This window comes from Apis florea, unplaced genomic scaffold, assembly GCF_048593485.1.
Source record: "Apis florea isolate Af1SG1 unplaced genomic scaffold, ASM4859348v1 contig_3367_pilon, whole genome shotgun sequence".
Classification (NCBI taxonomy): domain Eukaryota; kingdom Metazoa; phylum Arthropoda; class Insecta; order Hymenoptera; family Apidae; genus Apis; species Apis florea.
The window spans coordinates 6,017,501-6,038,081 of NW_028256746.1; the positions used below are offsets into that span (position 1 = coordinate 6,017,501).

The window sequence follows — 20,581 nt, forward strand, 5'->3', positions numbered from 1 at the left end:
TTTATATATATATATATATATATATATATACATATATGTATATATATAATTATAATATAAAACTAACCCGCAGAAAGAAAGGAAAAGACACACATGTATAGACGTATAATACGTGCCCCCGTTACGCAGACGGATTTCGAGACAGAACAGAAAACAACAACAGTAACAACAACAACATCAACAACAACAAAAAGTATATTAACAGTATAAAAAAAAAATATATATATATACCTATATGTATATGTACATGTATACAAAATACTTACGAAAGTGTAATAATCGTGTAATTGCAACACGGGATGACCGGAGAGGCCCGAAACGATGTTGTCGCAGGAAAAAAAAAAAACATACCATATACAAAAACAAACCAATATATATATACAAAAAAAAAAACAAAAAAATATATATATATAAAATACAAGTAATCGAAAAAAAAAATATATATATATATATATACCGAATAATAATCGTGCGACAATCGAGCGGAAGGAGAATCCGAATGTGGAATTGTGGAAACACATGAGAACATGGGGGTTGTTATGTTGGAATGTTTGTCTGTGTGCAGATGCAGCCTACTCGTTGTTCACTTGACGGTGATGATGGATTCACGTGGAACCGAGTCAGGGCCCGGTGAGAATGTGGGGCTTAGGCAGGTCTACGGCTCTTACACCCTCTCCCCCTACTACTGTCTGCGAAGAGTGAGAGTGATAGTCATCGGTCTCTGTGAGAACGCGGACATCAAATCGTCCGTTCTATCTAGAGTTCGGAGTCGGACGGATCGGGGTGATCGAGAGAACACACGCGGGGTTGATCACGGTAAGTCAGTTCATAAAACCAGTGTCTGTTCATAAAAACCAGTTTACCAGGACAGTTTTTTTTTTCTTATACCTTTCTCTCTTTCTCTCTCTCTCTCTCTCTCTCTATATATATATATATATATATATTTCTCTCTTCTCTTCCCGAATTCTATATATGTACCATCCATCCTCTGTTCGCGAGAACAAGAGATTTAAATTTAAATCCTTTCCTTCGTTTTCACCCGAGCGAAGCTTGTTTTCGATGTTTCGCGTACTTGGACGAAAGAGTTGGAGTCGATTCGCTCTAATCTGAGAGTGGGTGACCACCGAGAATACCGATGCGCGAATACCGCAGACACGGGAAAGCAGTCCGGGATTTATCGGGGTTTTTTAAGTCGATCGTGGAGAAGAAAGGTCGACCATCACCGGAAGGATTAAACGGGAGAGTTCACCCGAATTCGAATATTTATCGCGAATAATAGATTTCGAACGTCCGATATTTCTTTCTTTTTCCTTTCTTTCTTTCTTTTTTTTCAAACCGATTCGAAAAAATTAACCACGCGAGAAATGCTACACGCTGCCCACTCTTTTTTTCGCCCCGTTTCAAGGGAGTCAACGATGCGAACAATAGCGCGCGGGTGGGAAGCAATGGTTGGAAATGGAGGAAAAGTTACGGAATGGTGGAGCGCGTGACGTTTCGAGTCTGGACAGGGATTTTTCGCGATCGATCGATAATAACCGGCAGTGAAACGGGAGGGAGGGAGGAAGGAAGGAAGAGAAAACGTCCTTCTGCCTCTGTGTTGCATACACAGATATATCGTATATATCGTGCTCGATAAGCATCGCCGGAACTGATCACCGGTTTTTTTACACGGTGATCGATGGCGCGTCAGTTTGTTTGCAAGAGCGATGGCCGAAGCACGATTAAAAACTCGGGATTAAGAAAGTTCGATCCTGTTCGAGCTTTTTTAAAGGTCCCTGGGGAATTGCTATCTCTTTCTCTCTCTTTCTCTCTCCTGTGCACTTGTCGTCTCCGATCCAACGACGATGATATTTATATATTATATTCTGAAACGTCTGGCTACGAAACTATTTTTTTGTTTTTTGTTTTTTTTTTTTTTTTTCGTACGTAACAAAATTTCCTCGTTTATTTAATCTCGATCGAGAAAAATCGAGAATATTCGAGAGAAAGATCGCGTTGCGCAGTGATGGTAACGCGATTGGAATGCCGGTGAACGTCCAATAATCAGTCAAAGCGCGAAGACCATAAGTAGAGATGCTTGGATAACAGGCACAAAGAGAGAACGGACGGATTGAGAGAAGATGAATGTGATAGTGCAATGCACGATACCGTGAACATACGTTCGTACATACGTGGTTATTAATTAACGTGGCTACGTCACGATTGGTCACATTGTGTAAAGGATTATTCGAAACGAAGCGTATTGCATTTCTAATTGCTCGCCGTTATACGAACGATTCATCCAGGGATCGTTTCCAGATTCTATAAATATCACTGACCATCATTAAAAGCGTATTTTTTTTTCTTCCTCTTTTTTTTTTTTTTTCCGTCTTCTCGAAATTTTATTGCGTAAAGTGAATTCGTTACTTGTACACGTTTAATTATTGGAGGCGTGTGATTCATCAGAGATAAAACAGATAAAACAAAGTTTTCATCGCTCGACCTTTCACCTTTCCTCGAACGAGTCCATACTCGATATTTCGCATCGCATTTATAAGTCCTTTCTCCAACTGATTTCGATTCCCAGAATAATTATTGGAAATGAATTTCTTGCCTTTTTTTTTCTTTTTTTTAGGATGATACGAAAGATACAATTGCGCCTCGATAGTGAATGTATATTTGCACTTGATAGTAGAGATAAAGTTATTCTCGTCATTTTCTTGAACGAGCCTTCTTGCGTTTCTTTGTTTTTGTTTATTTCGTTCAAATTTATCGTATCGCACTCTTGTTAAAGAATCATTAACGTCGAAAATTTCCAAGACACTTGTATATCTTCCTCCTTATAATCCCAATATAGATCTAACCACTGCTAGTAAGTACCTCGTCATCTGAAAAAAAAGAATTGTATTAGAGAGATCCAATGGAAAACAAGCACATTTTCTGTTCTAATATTCATCAATATTACTTATTCAGCGACATTGGCGTTGTAAAGTGTAAAATAAAATAGAAGTAACAATACAGAGGATTAAAATTAACATACACGTGTCGTGCATAAACTTGTTTTCCAATAAAAAAAAAAAAAAAAAAAAAAGAAAGAAACTCCTAAACCATCGAGAAAAACCCGCGCGAACATTTTTATCTTGCTAAGATGCTCTTACGTTCCTTTGAATGCCGTCGAAATTAAACATTCCCTCTGAAACATCACTCTAGAACCAGAAATTCCGTTCCCCTTCGTTTGAACCTGTTGCTCCCCCTTTCTCTTTACCCGGGAACGGAAAACTTATGCACAGCCACCTCGAAAAACCGGTGACGAGCCGTTACTTTACGATTATCACGCTCGTCGCGGGGATTCTTCTCAATGATGCGAATACCGTTGGGCTCAACGTTGATAAATTGGCTGAACAGCACAGTGGGCCAATTACGAATGCATTAAACTCCAAGATGTGTTAAGAGAAGCGGCCCCAATTTTCGCCCGCCACAAACTCTGCAAGACTGGTGGACGCGATAACTCATCCCCCATTCGCGTAATCGCAACTTTTATCGCGCTTCGTCCCGAGCGTGGGACGATGTTCCCCGTGTTTATTCAGAAGGGAGGAGGAAGAAGGTGGTGGTAGTAGCCTGGAGGAAATTTAAATTGTTTCGAGCTTAATTATTTTCATTCTAGCCTCGTGATGATTTTTTTCTCTCTCTCTCTCTCTCTCGGCTTTATTTAAGCGCGCGTTATATATCGGAGAAGGAAAACCGTGTAATAATCGTGCAATTGGATTGAATTCGTTTCAACGATCGTTGCGATGGAGCATGCAAAAGAAAGAAAAATCGGTCTCGATTCATTAGAATTTTTCCTTATTCGTGAAATAATCGTTCTTTACTGAACGAATTATTGGTTTCTTGAGCAATATTAAGAAAAATAAAAAGTAAGAAGTGGTGTGTAAAGTGGGAATTTTAAAAATATTCCATTTTTCCCTAAAATCTAATACGAGTCGTTCTCGTATGATTACATTTGCAAATATAATAGTTTTGAAGGAAAATGAAATATTGATAATTTTATGGAGTCGCGTAATCTAGTTTTCACGGTGAAAATATACCGCGTAACTATATTTTCTTCGTGGTAAATAAATTGACATAATGGAACGGAGGACAACGGGAGATATGGGATAATTTTCGCGGCTAAATGAAACATTTTCGTAACATCTAGCGAAATAGCGGCCGTAATAACAGAAACAAGTATATTTCAGTAACATTATTAATCTTGCGCAAGGTGTTTTAGCGCCGGCGATGCGATTAATCCAAGCATGAAATTTATTGTCATTGTCTTGATCCTTAAGCGTCAACATTAATCAACTTTTGATATTCATCATAACTCTCTAATAATCGAATTCCAAGCTCGAGAACCTGCTATCCAGGTTTGCCTTAACTAATTTCTCTCGAGCAAATAGATAATGGAGCTATCCATTTCGCTTTTAACAATTTCTCCACGAAATATCCGTAAAACCACACCACAGATTTCTCATTTTGCAATTTGCGATTCCTTCTCTGGAATATAATGAAATATAATACTTGAAAAAATTTTCAGAGATGGATACTCGACGAGATGAAGAATTTTCGAACAAAATTATTCTCATTTGAAATTGAAGCAATAACAATAAATTCTCATTCCAGTTTTTCTCCGATAAACTTTCAGATATTCTTCAAAATATCTTCTCGATCATCAAAAGATTATTATTATTATTATTATTATTAAATGTTCGACGAAAAAGTCACGTCAAAAATATCGTCAAGGATTGAAAAACGAAGACTCGACACTTCTCTTTCTCTCCCTCTATTATCCTCGCAAAAGATATCGACCAGGAATAACTAACCAAAACCATCGTGCACGCAATCAGGAACCGCATACGCTCGATCACTCACGATCATCCAATCCGTTTATAGCTTGCGTTCACGGTTTTGGCGGTGGGCTAACAGCCATCCGTGTGGTCGGTGTTCTCCTCCACCGAGGTAATTTTATGGGGTGCGCGTTGCCAGTCAGCATTGTAGGTCGATACACAGGGCGCATAATTGTTGTTGGTCCGATGGAAACGCGTTTGAAGAGAGATTGCACTCATGGTGCAGCCTCGAAAAGAAACAAAGGGATAACGACACGACGTTTGTGTCGTGTCGTGACGCGACGCGGCCCCTCGTTGCACGCAACTGGATCGTTTGTAATTGTCGTTTCGGTGCAAAAAAAAAAGAAAAGAAGAAAAAAAGAGGGAAACGTTTTCATTACGCGTCGCACCGTGGCTGTCCACTTCGAGTCGTACGAGTCGCGTTTTTGTTCCCGTTCGATGATTGAAAATTTTGGAAGCTGGCAAGTTTCGGGGTCACGAACTGTAACTTTAAAAACTGCGCCCTCGAGCAGTTGAAAAAAAGCACTCGTGTTTCAGTGTTTGCACGAGTTTTTCGAGAGAATCGGTCAGATGCACTTGAGAATGAATTTTTTTTTTTTCTTTCTTTCTTTCTCGTTTTATGTAAAACTTGTTTGCTATCATATTTTTATGTTATACGAATGTAAATTACAATTCTTGGATGTGAATTGAATTTCTTTCAAGAGTTTTCTTCGTGACCACTCAATTTTCATTAGATACGTTTAATCTTTCGTAAAAGAAAAAAATTCCATTTTCAAATTCTATCGTTTTTTTTTTTTTTTTTTTTATTCTCATCCAATATTAATCGAGGTTTAATACTCAACGAAGAAAATTGTTCTCTAAAAGCTCAAGAATCAAGTCAATTTACCATACAATCTCATTTCAATCGGTTTTAAAAAGAGCAATTGATTTTTTTTTTTTTTTTCCCCTCCTCCTTAAGCGTTAAGCTCTTCTTCGAAGTAACGCGCTCGTTATTCTGTGTCAAAATTTCGTCGATTTCCATCCGAGAAGCCATCGGTTCCAATATCCGATTATAATAGTCCTTCGAAGAGGGACTTGCGTAGGGCAATTTATAAAGTTACAAGGCACGACGTTATGGAGGGTAATGGATCGTTAGTCTCACGGTGGATGGTCGAATCACGTCGCGGAACGTGTTGACGTTTACGCTGATGGATGCCATCTTCCACGGCAACTCCTCCTTCTGTCATAACGCTCCTCTGTCGTCAACTCATTAGAATAGATCGACGAAAATTGACAATTTGCATTCCGGATTATATACAGATTTAATAATAGTTGCCGGTTAGCAGTCGCTAAATTTGTACAATCGCATCAATCTGCTTAAATAACGTATTTAACGCGCGTTTCATTATATAAGAATAACACAACGCCTACGCAATGACGCGCAATTCTTCACGATGGATTATTACCGCGGCTTAACGCAGCCCCGTTCTTCGTTACACAGAAATGGAAAAACGCGGGGGAAAAGGCTACGAGAGCACGTTTGAAAATCTAGCGCGACACGAATAGCTCGTGTTCCCAATTGAAAGTCGGGAAGAGGTGGTCGATCGGCGCAATAGAGGAACACTTTGTCCGTCGGACACGGATGTCCAAAATCGCAATCTCCGCGAGACCTACAAGTGCCAATATCGAGTTTCACGGACTTGTAAAAAGCTTCTATATCTATGACCCGGATGTATCCATTCCCAGACCAGAGCCAGCCTAAATTTTGCTTCGATGTTTCTCCCGTTATTAAAAATATCCCCGCCCTCTCACGCTCGCTAGATCTCGCCGTCCCAAAATTTTTTTACACCCTTCCTTCCTTCCACGACGCACAGACGAACAGAGAATTCGCTTTAATGAAAAAAGTAATATCGGATTCTCTCTCAACGGGGCGAAAAAAGGAGGAAGGGAAAAATTACGTTCCCATCCTTCGTTTCGACAAAGATATTCGATGGATATTCGAAGAATTTAACACCGTCATATTCCGTTTAAACTATAACCACAACTACTCCTCCTCCTCCTCCCGATCTATCTATTATTCGCGTATCAACGATCGTTTTGGAAACTTTGCGACACCCTCGATCTTCGTAAAATCATCCATCATAACCGTCGGATCACTCGTTTCAACTTCAACCTATATATATTATATAACTTCATCCTACTTTCAATCTTCCATCCAGTTACCAACATGCAAACCAAGTTAAGCCACCCTAATGAACTTAACTCTCGAGACTCGTAAATTATCCGAAACACCCTTTTTCCTTCCTTTCTCTTTCTCTCTCTCTCTTTTTTCTTTTAACGAAACGTCAGGCGTCGATTATATCGTACGAGGCATAAGCGGGGCAACTTTCACAACAGTTGCTGGCAAAAGTTATCCGCGTCTTTTCGCTGCAAGATTGCAGCCGAAACTTTCGTGCGGGGGAGAACAGATCGATACGACGCCCGTCACGACACGGAATCCATGTAACGTAGCAGATTCTCTGGGTAGTAGCAATGCTTAAATCGGGACCTACGATTTTTCCTACGATAAGTTCGAATGTGGACGGATGGAAGGAGGAGAGGAATCTCCATCCAGATCCCTCCTCCTTCGATATTCTCTCGTATCTCAACCGTTTTACTTGGCCCAACCAAGTGAGTATTCGCGGAATCGAATGATCGACGAGCGTGATTCATCGGAATCGTCCTCCAAAATTTTCTTCTACCTTCCTCTTTCTGGGAAAGGAAGGAACAGTCGGTCGAATAGCTCGCATCGTCATTGCTTCGATTATTTGTTCATCAGCAGGTGAGCGTTTGTTTTCACGAGTTTGATAATCGAATCGTTCGGTTATGTAATTCCTCGATCCGTTATTATGTATCGGCCACTTTATCCGAACGGAAGTTATCGAGAACGGAATTTACACGCCGCGAATTTATCGACTCCGAGTTTGCAATGGTTTTGGTTTGTGTTAAACGATTGAATTAAATCGTTGGCAGGCTAGCGGTGCTCGAAGGCACGCGTGATCACGATTCCTTGAATTTAATCTATGTAACGACGCAAATATTTTGCGTATTCTATGCAAATACGTAATTATAATATTGCTGAAATTGTAATTCAATTATTACCATACGTACATATCCGGCCAGAGGTCGTATCTCCTTCCTTTGTGTTAATTAAAAGATGTAATTCAATGATGAAACTCGCGAGAAAAGTAAAACGTCAAAGCTCCGTTGTAATTTGTGCCAAACGTTTAAAACGTTACCGCGCGTTTATCAGAGCATACAGCGTTGCTTGGTTTCCCAGACGTCTGCTTGCTCGCCACACATCTGTAGACAAGAGCGACGCGACGACTCAAGACAGTCGGTCGAGTGTTTTGATACGAATCCTCTTTTGTACTTACTCCCTACTCGCCTCATCCCCGGGACATTGTTCAAGAAAAGTATCTTTTATTTCAAGAAGAATTTTTTAATCTTGCAAAAATATAAAAACGAATACAACATTTCCTCGAATCATCCTCGATCGAGCCTATATTTCCAATATACCTTTTACGCGAGGGAAGATATCAAAATTATATTCAATTGTGCTACAAAATTTCTTACTCTTATATTCCCCTTCGAGAAAAAAAAATTTGTTTATAAACTGAAACTTCAATTAAGATGCAACTCCATAGAAGAGAATTATCTTAAAATCATTTTTCCCTTCGAACAGAAAATTTTCGAACGAGCCTAACGATACTCGATATTCGATAACGGATACCAGAAGTCGATTCTCGTCGTGTACTTACGCTTAAGAAAACTTCGCGCACGATTCCGTCACCTGCACTCCAATTAATTTCAACAGCCACGTTAATCGATATCGTTTATAATAACACGTTTCGAACACGCTTGGAAAAAATCGTCGAAGAGAATCGCGATTTAACTACCCCTTCTCCTGCATCGCGAACCAACGAAATAAGCGAACGTATGGATCTATCCATCGGGTGAAGACGCGCCGTCCTCGACGGGCCGTGTTCACATTGGTGATGTGTCGGCACGCGATATCGAATATTCGAAATCAATATACAGGTTTCATAGGAGAGGGGGGGGGGCGGGTGCATCCCTCGATGCAGTGTGCGTGCGCGACACCCACGCGTGCAACACCCCCAAACAGTGTACGTAATGCGGTTTAATACAGACCAATTGTATACGCTCGGTTTCGGCGAAGAGGCGGTGAGATTATATCTCGAGGCGACAAGCAACAAAGAAGGAAAACAAGGCCCTTGTCTGTGTGGAATCGCGTACGGTAGAACGAAGCGTATAGGCCGGAAGCGGGGCCGTTTTCGAAAACTCGTTCTCGATCGAGAGGATGATAAATCGGTTGGAATTTTATGAATATCATTAATTCTTGATTTCGAGATTAATGGGCACGTTAATGTTTATATCGCGTATTATACAATGCTGCCGTTTATTTTATTATTGTGCGAAACGTGAAGAGAATATGTTTGAGGAGATGATGATGCTTTTGATTTATTATTTAAACGATTTTTTTTTTAACTCTTCGAAAGAACGCTTTTTGAAACAGCGCGGGGAAGTTAAATTGATTAAGTCGATCGAAGCAATATTTTCGCGCTGAAATAAAAAAAAAAAAAAGTCTAATTCCATCGAGGCGATATTTTAAATTGAAGATTTTTTTCGAAAAGCAAATTGTTGATCGATTCAACTTCATAATGACATTTACTCGCGCTATTTATACCAACGTTATATGTATATATATTTAAAAATCTCCTATTAATTTGACCGGTATAGCAAGAATTGAACAGGCCTCGTGGTAAAGGAGATTCGTTCATCCCCTCCCTCTCAAACTTTCCCAACCACCAAGCTGCAACTACGTCCACGGAGACCAGGAACGCTCCCTTTAAATCCTCGAGGAGCAAGGCCTCGAGTTAGTTGAAATTTTTCGATCCATCCTATCATCCTGACCTATCAGAAGAATCAGAGTTTCGTTCTAATCCTTTGCGGCCGTGTTCTATCCCCTCCCATGAGAGCTCTCCCCCATAACCTAACCCAACGCTAATCGGTAAATCTGCCCCCAAACTGTCAAAATCTCGCGCGTCGTCCTCCCTCCGTGGGTATATCTTTGAATTATCCGAGGATCGGTCGCAGCCAACCAAGTTCTCCCCGGAAGGGGAGTGAGGTTGACACCGTGTGATTTGACACGGTGACTTGTGCACAGTTGTGCTTGTTTCGCCGAATTTCTGACATCCCTCTCCTCCGGAGAGGGAATCCGCCCGGGAATTGATTAATCCACGGCCACCGTCGCCCGTCTGTTTAGCTTTGCTAACTTATTCAGGATTCGTTCCACGGTTGGCCGCCAATCGAGAGGAAAACCGATTCAATTCGTAGATTGAATTTCGCGCAATTTCGTTCGGCGAAACAAATTGCGCCTCCGACACACACCGGGATAAAATAACGGGGGTTCCTCCCGATACTTGCTGCTTCCCGATTTCTAAATGGAAACCGAGGAAGAGGAGGGGAAAAAAAAAAAAAAAAAAAAAGAACGAAGAAGATGACCGACTATCGATCAGAAGAAGAAAAGTTTCGCTCGCTCCCCGATCGATAAATGGATAGTATAATTGAGATGGCCTTTTTCTTTTTTCTCTTTTGCAGGATCGAGCGCGCACAAAAACGACGCGACAGGAAATGGAAGGCCGGCTCCCCTTTTGGCGGAACCCAGATACGGCGCCGCGCCACAGCCATACGGTAAGTGTGCCTCGCCCCGGCTCACGCCCCCAACCGGCCCCCTCCTCACCCCTCGTTTCTCTCTTTGATAGTCAAATTAAGCGAACTAATTGAGAAAACGGACGGGCCATCGAACGAGGTCGGCGTTCGATACTTTTCCCCGGGGAGGGAAACGCGCGGAAAACGGCTGAATCCGCGTAATTGTATAGCAGTAGTGATCCGTGATAGAAGTTTTCGAACTGTGGATTCTCATTTTACGGGCGGGGGACGAGTTCGAGTGAATAGTTCGTTACCGGAATTATTAGGCCAGAAAAAATGTGTCGTAACAGGATATTTTTCCCGAAACACATTCCCCGGACGTTGATAGTTTTATCGTGATAGTTGAATTATATTTTGTTATTTTTTTTTCTTTTTCTTTTTTTTTTTTTTTTTTTTTTTTGCTTCTCGCGTTCGTTGCTTTTCGAAAGAATTGAAAGAACGGAATAAATGGAACGATTTCGGGCGAAATTTTCGAATGTTGTTTGTTGATCGTTTCGAACGGCGCGTGGTGAAAATTATCACGTTTGAGCGCAAATTGCATGATTTATAGCGGGGAGATAGCGGAGAGGCAGGTTTCCGTTACGGTTTCCTACGGAAAATTATTACGGCGAGTCGTGATTGAAGGTAGCAGAGCGCAGGAATTTTGACAGAAAATCGATGATTGTAATTGTAAGCCGAGTTATGTCGCGATCGAGCTATCGAAAACTATATAATCGTGGACGTAACTCAATCTGAGGAATCGCGGTGTCCGTTTGAAGAATGGGATCCGAGAAGCTTCGATAACGAGAAATACTCGTGTTCAATGATTAATTCGCTTCGTAGAATCGTATTATTTAAATCGAATTGTGGAATTGTTAAGCACATTTGATTAATATACGAACGTATCTTATACATCAATACAAAATTTGTCCCCTCCCCGTATAAAGAAAAAAATTTGGAAAATAAGTGCAGAAGTGAGAGATCTCTTCTTGCGGAAATAACGACTCGTCGGTGGACATTAAATAAAGAACGGATAAAATTCTGAAGTTGAAGAAAGTTCGACCGACTGAAGAAAAACTGGATCGACGTTCAAAGAATCAATGTGGAACTTGGAGAGCAATTCTCAGTCGGTGATTAGATCATAATTCTACCTATCGTATCATCAGTTGTTGCTTCAGAGAAAAATAAAATGAAATATTACCTTCCGTTGTACCTGAAAGAAAAATTTATCATAATCGTAACTTTTTGCGTTGTTGCTTTCTTCTCCTACCTACCTAACTATTTTTATAAAATCGTTACACCTTTTTTTCGAATAATTAGCAAATAAAATATAAACCCACCTTCCAACAAAATCAGCCATATCCGCCGATTATATCATCGAATAGTGACCAAATAAAAAAAAGAAGAAAAAAATCAAAATTCGCTGCTCGACTCGAGAAACGCGTGTCTAAACGATTCGAAGCTGATTTAAAAAAACCCATATTCCCCTCGTTCATTCGTCGACGCGTTAAACGACCATTCAGCGGGAATAATTAATATTTCCTCTCGCCCCTCGTGATTAATAGGGACGCAACAGTCGCTCGATTTCCATAATTAGCGTATAACCATTGGAACATGGAACGCGTTGCTAGATCACACGCTCGATATTACACGAGGTTGAAATCATCGAGAGAGAGAGAGAGAGAGAGAGAGAGAGAGAGAGAGAGAGAGAGAGGGAGAGGGAGAGAGAGTTAGACACATGGACTCGCCTCGCACACGCCTCCACATCTCGATTGCTTTTGTTCGCAGGATCCACGCCACAGGTAACTTTCCCACCTGGTGCCGGTCACGATCGTTACGAGGAGAATTTCAATGGACCAGCGACGTATGCGGAGCCGTACGTCGAGCGTTACGGTATTAAGAGCGATTTCAGCGGTCGAGAACCATTACATCCCACGCCACCTCGACCCGGTTACGTGCCCACCTTGGGCCAGACGCCACCTTCGAGCACGCAGGGATCCGTGATGATGGTCTACGGGCTGCAACCGGATAAAGTCAACACGGACAAACTGTTCAACTTGTTCTGCCTGTATGGAAATGTCACGAAGGTACGTACGAAGGTGGTTTTCCATTACTGTTCACTGTGGTTGGATAAAGACCGCTGGGTGAAATTTGTTAGGGGTTGTTTTTGATAGGGAATTTGCCAAACGAGCGTCCGTGTTTCCCTGTTGAATTTCTTGTCTGGGTGAAAAGAAGGGGATGTATATGTGGATTAATGTCGATTATAATATCTTGATTCGATATGGGGGGTGCAAAGAAAGTGGTATGAAAGTTTGATGATGAGGAAGAAGAAAGGACAAATTGATGGCGATGTGATTATTCTGACGACTCGAATTTGGTAACAGGGAGATCTGAATAAATTAAATTCCAATTTGAATCTCGTTAATTAACGTTAATTACATTTTGACCGTAGCACAAAGAAAAGTATGAAAATTTGACGAAGTTGGAGGATGGGATAAGGAGATAAAGAAACGACGACACGAATCGATGATATAAGCTATTCAATTTCTCTCTTTCTAAGCGGAGGAAGAGATTTTAGATTCGAATCTTGTCGTCGTGCGAAATAACGTTGATGTAAAAATTTTTTTTGGAAAAGATGAAGCGAGAATTACCCTCTCCTCCGATTGATCCTCTTCAACAATTCTGAACCGAAGGTTCGATGAACAAAAATGCGTCGATGATTGCACAACAGGTGAAGTTTTTGAAGACGAAAGAGGGCTGCGCAATGATCCAGATGGGCGACAGCATAGCCGTGGAACGTTGCCTACAGAATCTGAACAACGTGACGATCGGTACAGACGGAAGGTTGCAGCTCGGTTTCTCGAAGCAGGCTTTCCTTTCGGACGTCACCAATCCCTACATTCTGCCCGACAAGACAGCGAGCTTCAAAGATTTCACAGGAAGCAAGAATAACAGGTACGAGATCGAACAATCTATCTATCTTAAAATTCCCTCGATTCCATTATTCCGCTTGTTACCTTTCGTAACTCGATGTGCTTCTCGTTCATCATTGTTTTCCACTTAATTCTATAAATTCGATCGTTGAACGAAAAATTTGTATTTGTTCTTCCGATCAAATTGATTCTCTCGAATCGATCGTCGATGATCCGAAATCAATTGGAAATCTCGACGCTGATGAATGAACGTTAACGAGAGAGAGAAAGAGAGATTTTATGGTATCCAAAGAACTGGAGAACGAACGTTTCGCATTGACGAACACGTTTCTTGTGGAAACGGAACAACGGAGCGCAATTAACGACGCTCCTACTTCCGGAGATTTCGAGCTCCACTTCTCGGACGGGTTTAATATTTATTTGATGAGAATTTAATCGCGGCTGAAGATTTTAGATTTTAGATCTCTTGTTTGCGGCCATTTTTCTTCTCTCTCTCTCTCTCTGTCCATCGATTACACGTACTTATTGCGAACGAATTAATCACGAAGAGATGAATTTCGAAGTGTTGGAATTTTGTACTCGAAACACGTAAATCGATTCGATGGAAATTCAAATTCACCGACATTCTTGTTTTAAGCCACGCGACACACAGTATACTTTGTTTTCGCGTGCGTAATATTAATACGTGTGATGCGGTTTGCATTTTAATTCGCCGCGCGCTAATTAAATAATCGGATGGAACGGCGAAGATTTATTGAAACTCGCGATAAACGAATTTGTTGACTGGTTTAATCGAAGGGTCAATTCGTTGTTTCCTCGATTTCAGGTTCCTAAATCCAGCGATGGCCAATAAAAATAGAATACAACCACCCTCGAAGATAGTCCACTTTTTCAACACGCCCCCGGATTTAACCGAGGAGACCGTGCATCGTGTGTTCGTGGAACGCGGTATCGAGGCGCCTACGACGGTCAAACTGTTCCCCCTTAAATCGGAACGATCGTCGTCCGGCCTCATCGAGTTCAGCAGCGTCGGAATCGCGGTAGCTGCCATCATGGAATGCAATCACACAGCATTGGAAAACAGCAGTGAGTATCCACACACAAATTTCCTTCCGTCGAAAATTAATCATTCAATCCTTCTGCTTCCCAAAATAATCCTCTTCACACGCGTTAGTAAATTATTGCCGACGCTCGTGAGAGAATTGAAATTTTCAGAATTATAACTAATTAAATCTTCGAGTTTGTTAACTCTCGCACGATATGACGAACGATTATTGAACTTTCTTTGGAGACGTAGCATCGATATTTCCCGTCAATTTCTCTTTTCGAAACGTGTAAACGCTGCACACGAGACGCGAACTTAATCGCTTAACTTATCTATGAAACGAGAAGGCCGATCTGATTATATCCCCGGTCCTCCCCCTCTTCTTTTCCAGATGGCAAATTCCCGTACATCATGAAACTGTGCTTCTCGTCGTCGCGCACCATACCAACGAGTTTCCCGCCCAGCAGCGGCAGCACGTCGAGCAATTCCGCCGGTAATGGCCACGTCAAAATGCAGCAGGACTCGGAATAGAACGGCGAGGTCCAGGGCCAGCAGCGTCAGCGTCAGCGCCAGCGTCCCTCTCTCGCCCTGCACCCGTTGTGTGCCCCGACGGGCACGGCCCTGCACCCAGCCGCAGCGATTACACTCTCCCCGGTCTTACCGCCGCCCGTGCCGCCTCCCTTGCCGCCCACCTGCGTTCTGATCGCCACTCCAACTCTCTATCCTACCGTGCCGCCGCCACCACCGCCTCCGTTGCCTACGTTCTGGCCGTACTGATGAGAAGAGCAGCGGGCCTATTCGCCGGACGAGGCAAACACGGAAAAAAGAAAAAAATATATATGTATATATATATATACGTATACACGTATGTATATGCATATATATATATGTATGTATGTATGTGTGTGTGTGTATGTATGTGCGTATACGCCACGCGCTTGTCCTCGAATATTCATATTCTACTGCTGCTACTGAATATCTTTTATTATTACTACTACCGTCACTATCTCCTCCTCGCCGCGTGGTGACCAATCTGGCAAAGATCAGACGCTGGTCGCTGGAACAAGAATCCATTCGAGGTTTCCGTTCGAGGCGTCAGCAGCGGGCCGGAGCAGCTCGGCCTCGAGAAGGACTAAATGAGTAAATCGAGTGAGAGTTTCCTCGCTGGGAAATGCGATCCCGCGGCGTCGGCGGGATCTCGTCGTCGTCGACAGGGTGGAACGCGGAACGGCACGAGCGAGCTACACGAAGGTCATCGAGGATCGTCCGCATCGGCTGGATCGAAACGAAAGAGTCTATATAAAAGGCGAGGCATCGAGGGGCATCGATGTCTGCGCTCTCTACTTATTTTCCTTTTTATCTCTCCTTTGCTTTTTGCCCTCTCTCTCCGTATCACCGTACGTACTACTACGCACTCTTCCTTCTTCTTCTTCTTCTTCTTCTTCTTCTTCTGTGTACTGTTTTTCGTTCTTCGCTTCTTTTCTTTTCATCTTCATTTTTTTCCTCTCTTTCACCGCTCGTTTCGATCTCATCATCCCCCGTTTCGTTTCTTCTTTCCTCCTTGCGTTGCTTTCGGCGAGGTCCGGGTATACGTGCTTAGTCCGTACTGCGGAGATCCCGTTGCGTGTAGTAGAGTGTGTCAGTATTAACAACGAATCCTCGAGCGTTAGAATTCGCTTCGACGAAGAAAACACGGAGCAACGGTGAACCGTTCTTCCTTCGTGCGAGGAACGACGAGGAATGCGAGCGAATATTTATGCGAGGATTCGATTCGTAACCTTCGTGGAAGCTTGTTTATTTCTGTTAGACGCGAGGATCGATCGTGAGAAATTGTCTTTTGTGTGTGTGTGTGTGTGTGTGTGTGTGTGTGTGTGTGTGTGTGTGTGTGTGTGTGTGTGTGTGTGTGTGTGTCTATATATATATATATGTATAGAGAGGAGAGAGGAGAGAGAGAGAGAGAGAGAGAGAGAGAGAGAGAGAGAGAGAGAGAGAGAGAGAGAGAGAGAGAGAGAGATTTCGGGAGAAAGTCTGATAAAAAGAGGCTGGCCATGGTGGGCGCAGATTACATATCAAGGGGCTGGGGAAACGAGACCAATACCTTTTCACGAGCAATTGTCGTCGTGTATCGACTTCACTCTTTGTCGAAATATTTGAAAAAAGTGTTTAAAGAGGGGGGGAAAAAAAAATATATATATATATATATAAAAAAGAAATGAATGAATAAAATCGAAAAATCGACGATTCCTCGCGAAACTGGCAGACCAGAACACAGAACAGTTGCTTCTACGTTGATCCAACGCGTGTAACGTATCGCACAGCGGCAAACCATCACCACCATTGTTCGTTTCCGTGGCACGCGTTCGAGCTACCACGTCTCTTTTACGTGCACATTTTTTAAACCGGGGAATAAGAAAGAGAGAGAGAGAGAGGAAGAAAGAGAGAAACAATGAAAAAGGAAGAAGCAAACGAAAAAAAGACACCTCCACGATCTCGAAGCCGAGTGCACCACCGCGTTCCTCGTTGACCATTTCTCATGGGATCCAATAAATCGGAGGTTCCTCATCGACCATTATAAAAGATACAACATTGGATACAATTATCTGAGAGTGTTCATGGGGATCTGGATCAATCGTGCACGCGAGTATGCCCGCCTATATTGTGAAAAACAAGATAAACTACTCCGTCACGACGAACAAAATAGAAGGAAACAAATATATAATGAAATACATCCGACTCGCGAGAATCTTTTTGCTATGAGGAGCAAGAAACGAGAGAGAGAGAGAGAGAAAAGGAGAAAATATGAAAAACAATAATGTTAACAATAAATGGGAAAGAGAGAAGATAAAAAAGCAAAGTCTCGTTGTTCTTCTGATTCTGATAGCTCTGTCTGTCGTTGTTTTATATACTCTATACGTGTATATATATTATATATTGATAGCCATACATGCGCTTCGAATATCTATTTATGTTTTCACATTGTTCAGATTTTATTTACAACGCTTGGAATTGTGCTCGCAGAGAGAAAGAGAGGGAGAGAGTGAGAGAAAGAATGAATGAGTGAATGAAAGAAGGAAAGAGAGAGAGAGAGAGAGAGAGAGAGAGAGAGAGAGAGAGAGAGAGAGAGAAGGAAGATTCTTTGTAGGTAATCAAGATTTGAGAAAAGATTGCATTTGTTTTTGCACGTTGAATATCGGATACTTTCGGTGACCGGCGGAAACTGTTTCGACAGTTAAGAGAAAAAATAAATAAAAAAATAAAAAAAAGAACCGTATAAATAACCGTCTCGAATAGAGTCGCTTCTTCTTTTTCGCGTCGCACGAGGAAGCTTCTCGCGAGTCTCGATTTTGGAGAGAAGAGAAACGATTGAGCGGAGGAGGATGAAAAGATGCGAGGGAGCAAAAAAGGGGAGAAGAAAGAAAGTGATGCAGATACAGTGATCGTCTCGATTGTTGGTGTTTCGATCGATCGAAAAGATGAAAAAAAGAAATCGTTGACTGCAATCTTGCTTCTTCGATGAAATGTAAGAATACGGAATGGGGGAAATACAGGAGGAGGAATACATAGAGAAAAAAGAGCGAAAAATCCCCCTTCGAGCTGTAGTGTTCAGGTTGCGACGACGATTCGATATACGCGTGCATTGAGAGAATGAACGGATTGGAGAAACGAGAAATGGAGAAAGGGAGAATTGGAGAAACGAGAGAAAGAGAGAGAGAGAGAGAGAGAGAGAGAGAGAGAGAGAGAGAGAGAGAGAGAGAAAGAACCAAACATGCGATCGAAGGGTTATATTCTCTTGAAAGCGCTCGTACACTATTGATCAGATCGCGGACTGTGAATTGAATTTTATATGAAGACAATGAAGTCGACGACACACAATATATTAGTGGTCCCACGGCAATATTTTGTCGGGCCGGGGGACGTTTTTATAAGAAAGGTTTTAGATCTCCGATTTAAGAAATAAGATTACAAAAAAAAAAAAAAGTGAATAAAAAAATGCGAAAAAAAGCGTAAGGTTAAAGTAAAAAAAATAATAATAATAATAATAATAATAAAAAAAAGTATAAAGGTTAATAAGTTGTGTTTTTGAAGCGAACCAAATGATTACTCTAAATAAATTGTAAAAAGGAAAAAAAAAAAAAAAAAAGAGAAATTAATAGAGACTTGACTCGGCCATACGTAACGTAAGATAATAAGGAACGAAACAAAATACAAACAAGTAAGGGAAAAAAGAAGGGGGGGGGAGCTAAGTCTTGTTGGTTACCCCTTTTTTTAAAGGATGCATGAGAGAGAGCGAGAGAGCGAGAGAGATAGAGAGAAAGAGAAATAAGAATAATCCGCCATTTTTGTCCATTGATCGTGAGAGAGAGACCTAACTTACGCAAACAAAAAAAAAAAAAAAATAATAATAATAATAATAACGAAAATTATAAACTTATATAAGGGGATTAAGGTGACAAAAAAAAGTGTTTATATTCGAGGCAATATTTGTTACAATACAACTAGAGGATAAGTTGTACATCGTTCTAAGGGGCTCAGTACTCAAAAGCGGGAGGATCCTTGTTGATTGCTGAGATAAATAGAGAAGAGTATAAGAGTAAGGATTAAAAAAAAAAAAAAAAAAAATATGAGTGAGAATGATAGCGAATAAAAAAAATCGGAAGAAAAAGGAGAAATAACCATGTTGTGCGTTGCTATTTGGCAAGAGTTTCTCAGAATGGGAGAAAAAAAATTATAACTTATCAATCGTAGGATATGTGTATATCGATGAGAAAAAAAAGGTACTAACTAACGAATTAAGGGAAAAAAATTTAAGAAAACAAAGGACAATTAAAACAAAACGTATAGATGCACTATAATTAAAACTACTACTACGTGCTCGATGATCGTTGCGTTGACGATAATGATCGTTCGTTTATTATTTTTCGATTCCTATTCACGATATTGTGTTCCGTTTCCACGACTTATCGATATTATATTTTTTTCGTTCTTTATTTTTTCTTGTTTTTTTTTTCTTTTTTTTTCTTTTTCATTTTTAAACGTCCAACCACTGGGAGGACTGTAAAATTGTTTCTACATCACATTCTTGTATTTTTTTATTACGAATTATAATAAGATGGTTACTACTACTATTATTATTACTATTGATAATATATTATTATTATTATTATTACTACTATTATTATTAATTACTATTATTACTATGTGTAATTATATATACATATAAGATTACAAAAGAATAGGTTTTACGGTAGAATAAACAGTTATATCGCGATTTTATCCGACAATGAAATATATTTCGGAATTTTCATTTCAAAATAGTGAGCAGGACCTAACGCGTAAGGTAAAGAGGAAACAAAAAAAAAAAAAGAAAAAAGAAGTAGATTTAAGCAATTAGAACTTGTAATCATATCATAATATTTTGTAGATATATGTATATATATATTATACACACGACACACACATCTATATATATATATATATATATATATATATATATACATATTATAAATGTGATCTACGGAGTATGGTATGTTTAAATCAGGAGAATATCGTTCCCTAAATATATTAATAAAAAAAATAAATTTTTTAACACGATCTAAGATCAAGATCAAATACAATTTTCATACAAATTTGATGGTAATTCTTTAAGAGCAAAAATTAAGGATAATGTAAGGATGTGCAAAGAAATTTTACTATTTTATCTCTTTCCCCTGCCCCTCCCCTCCCCTCCCCTCCCCTCTTTATATTTTTTTTCTGTTTTACTTTAAATTTATAATAATCACGTATGTGAAATGTATGATGATCGCGAAAAAGGAATATTTTTTCATTTCTTTGATATATACATCGCGTGATCTATACATTACACATGGAAGGAATGAATATAAATAGCGTGCAATGAATATTGGGAAAAAAAATTGAAAATCGACCGTATGCATTCTTGTTTTTAAGGAATTACGTTATATACCGTGTCGTAATTAATTTGCTTGAAGAATTATATTCGCGTTGAACGATAC

General features: G+C 40.5%; 1 protein-coding gene across 5 annotated transcripts in view; it reads left to right on the top strand.

Moving 5' to 3' along the window:
• The window catches only part of sm (heterogeneous nuclear ribonucleoprotein L), a 143,929-nt gene extending 128,383 nt beyond the window's left edge, over positions 1 to 15,546 (top strand). For 2 of the 5 annotated variants that reach the window (XM_086912138.1, XM_086912139.1), the window contains exons 7-12: positions 566 to 816; positions 10,503 to 10,595; positions 12,381 to 12,679; positions 13,324 to 13,547; positions 14,352 to 14,611; positions 14,962 to 15,546. In XM_086912138.1, the coding sequence (XP_086768264.1) occupies positions 597 to 816; positions 10,503 to 10,595; positions 12,381 to 12,679; positions 13,324 to 13,547; positions 14,352 to 14,611; positions 14,962 to 15,101 (1,236 nt within the window). In that variant the 5' untranslated portion in view covers positions 566 to 596 and the 3' untranslated portion in view covers positions 15,102 to 15,546. The remainder of the gene's footprint in view (positions 1 to 565; positions 817 to 10,502; positions 10,596 to 12,380; positions 12,680 to 13,323; positions 13,548 to 14,351; positions 14,612 to 14,961) is intronic. The other 3 variants (XM_086912135.1, XM_086912136.1, XM_086912137.1) reach the window with 2 other exon arrangements.
• Positions 15,547 to 20,581: the final 5,035 nt, after the last annotated feature.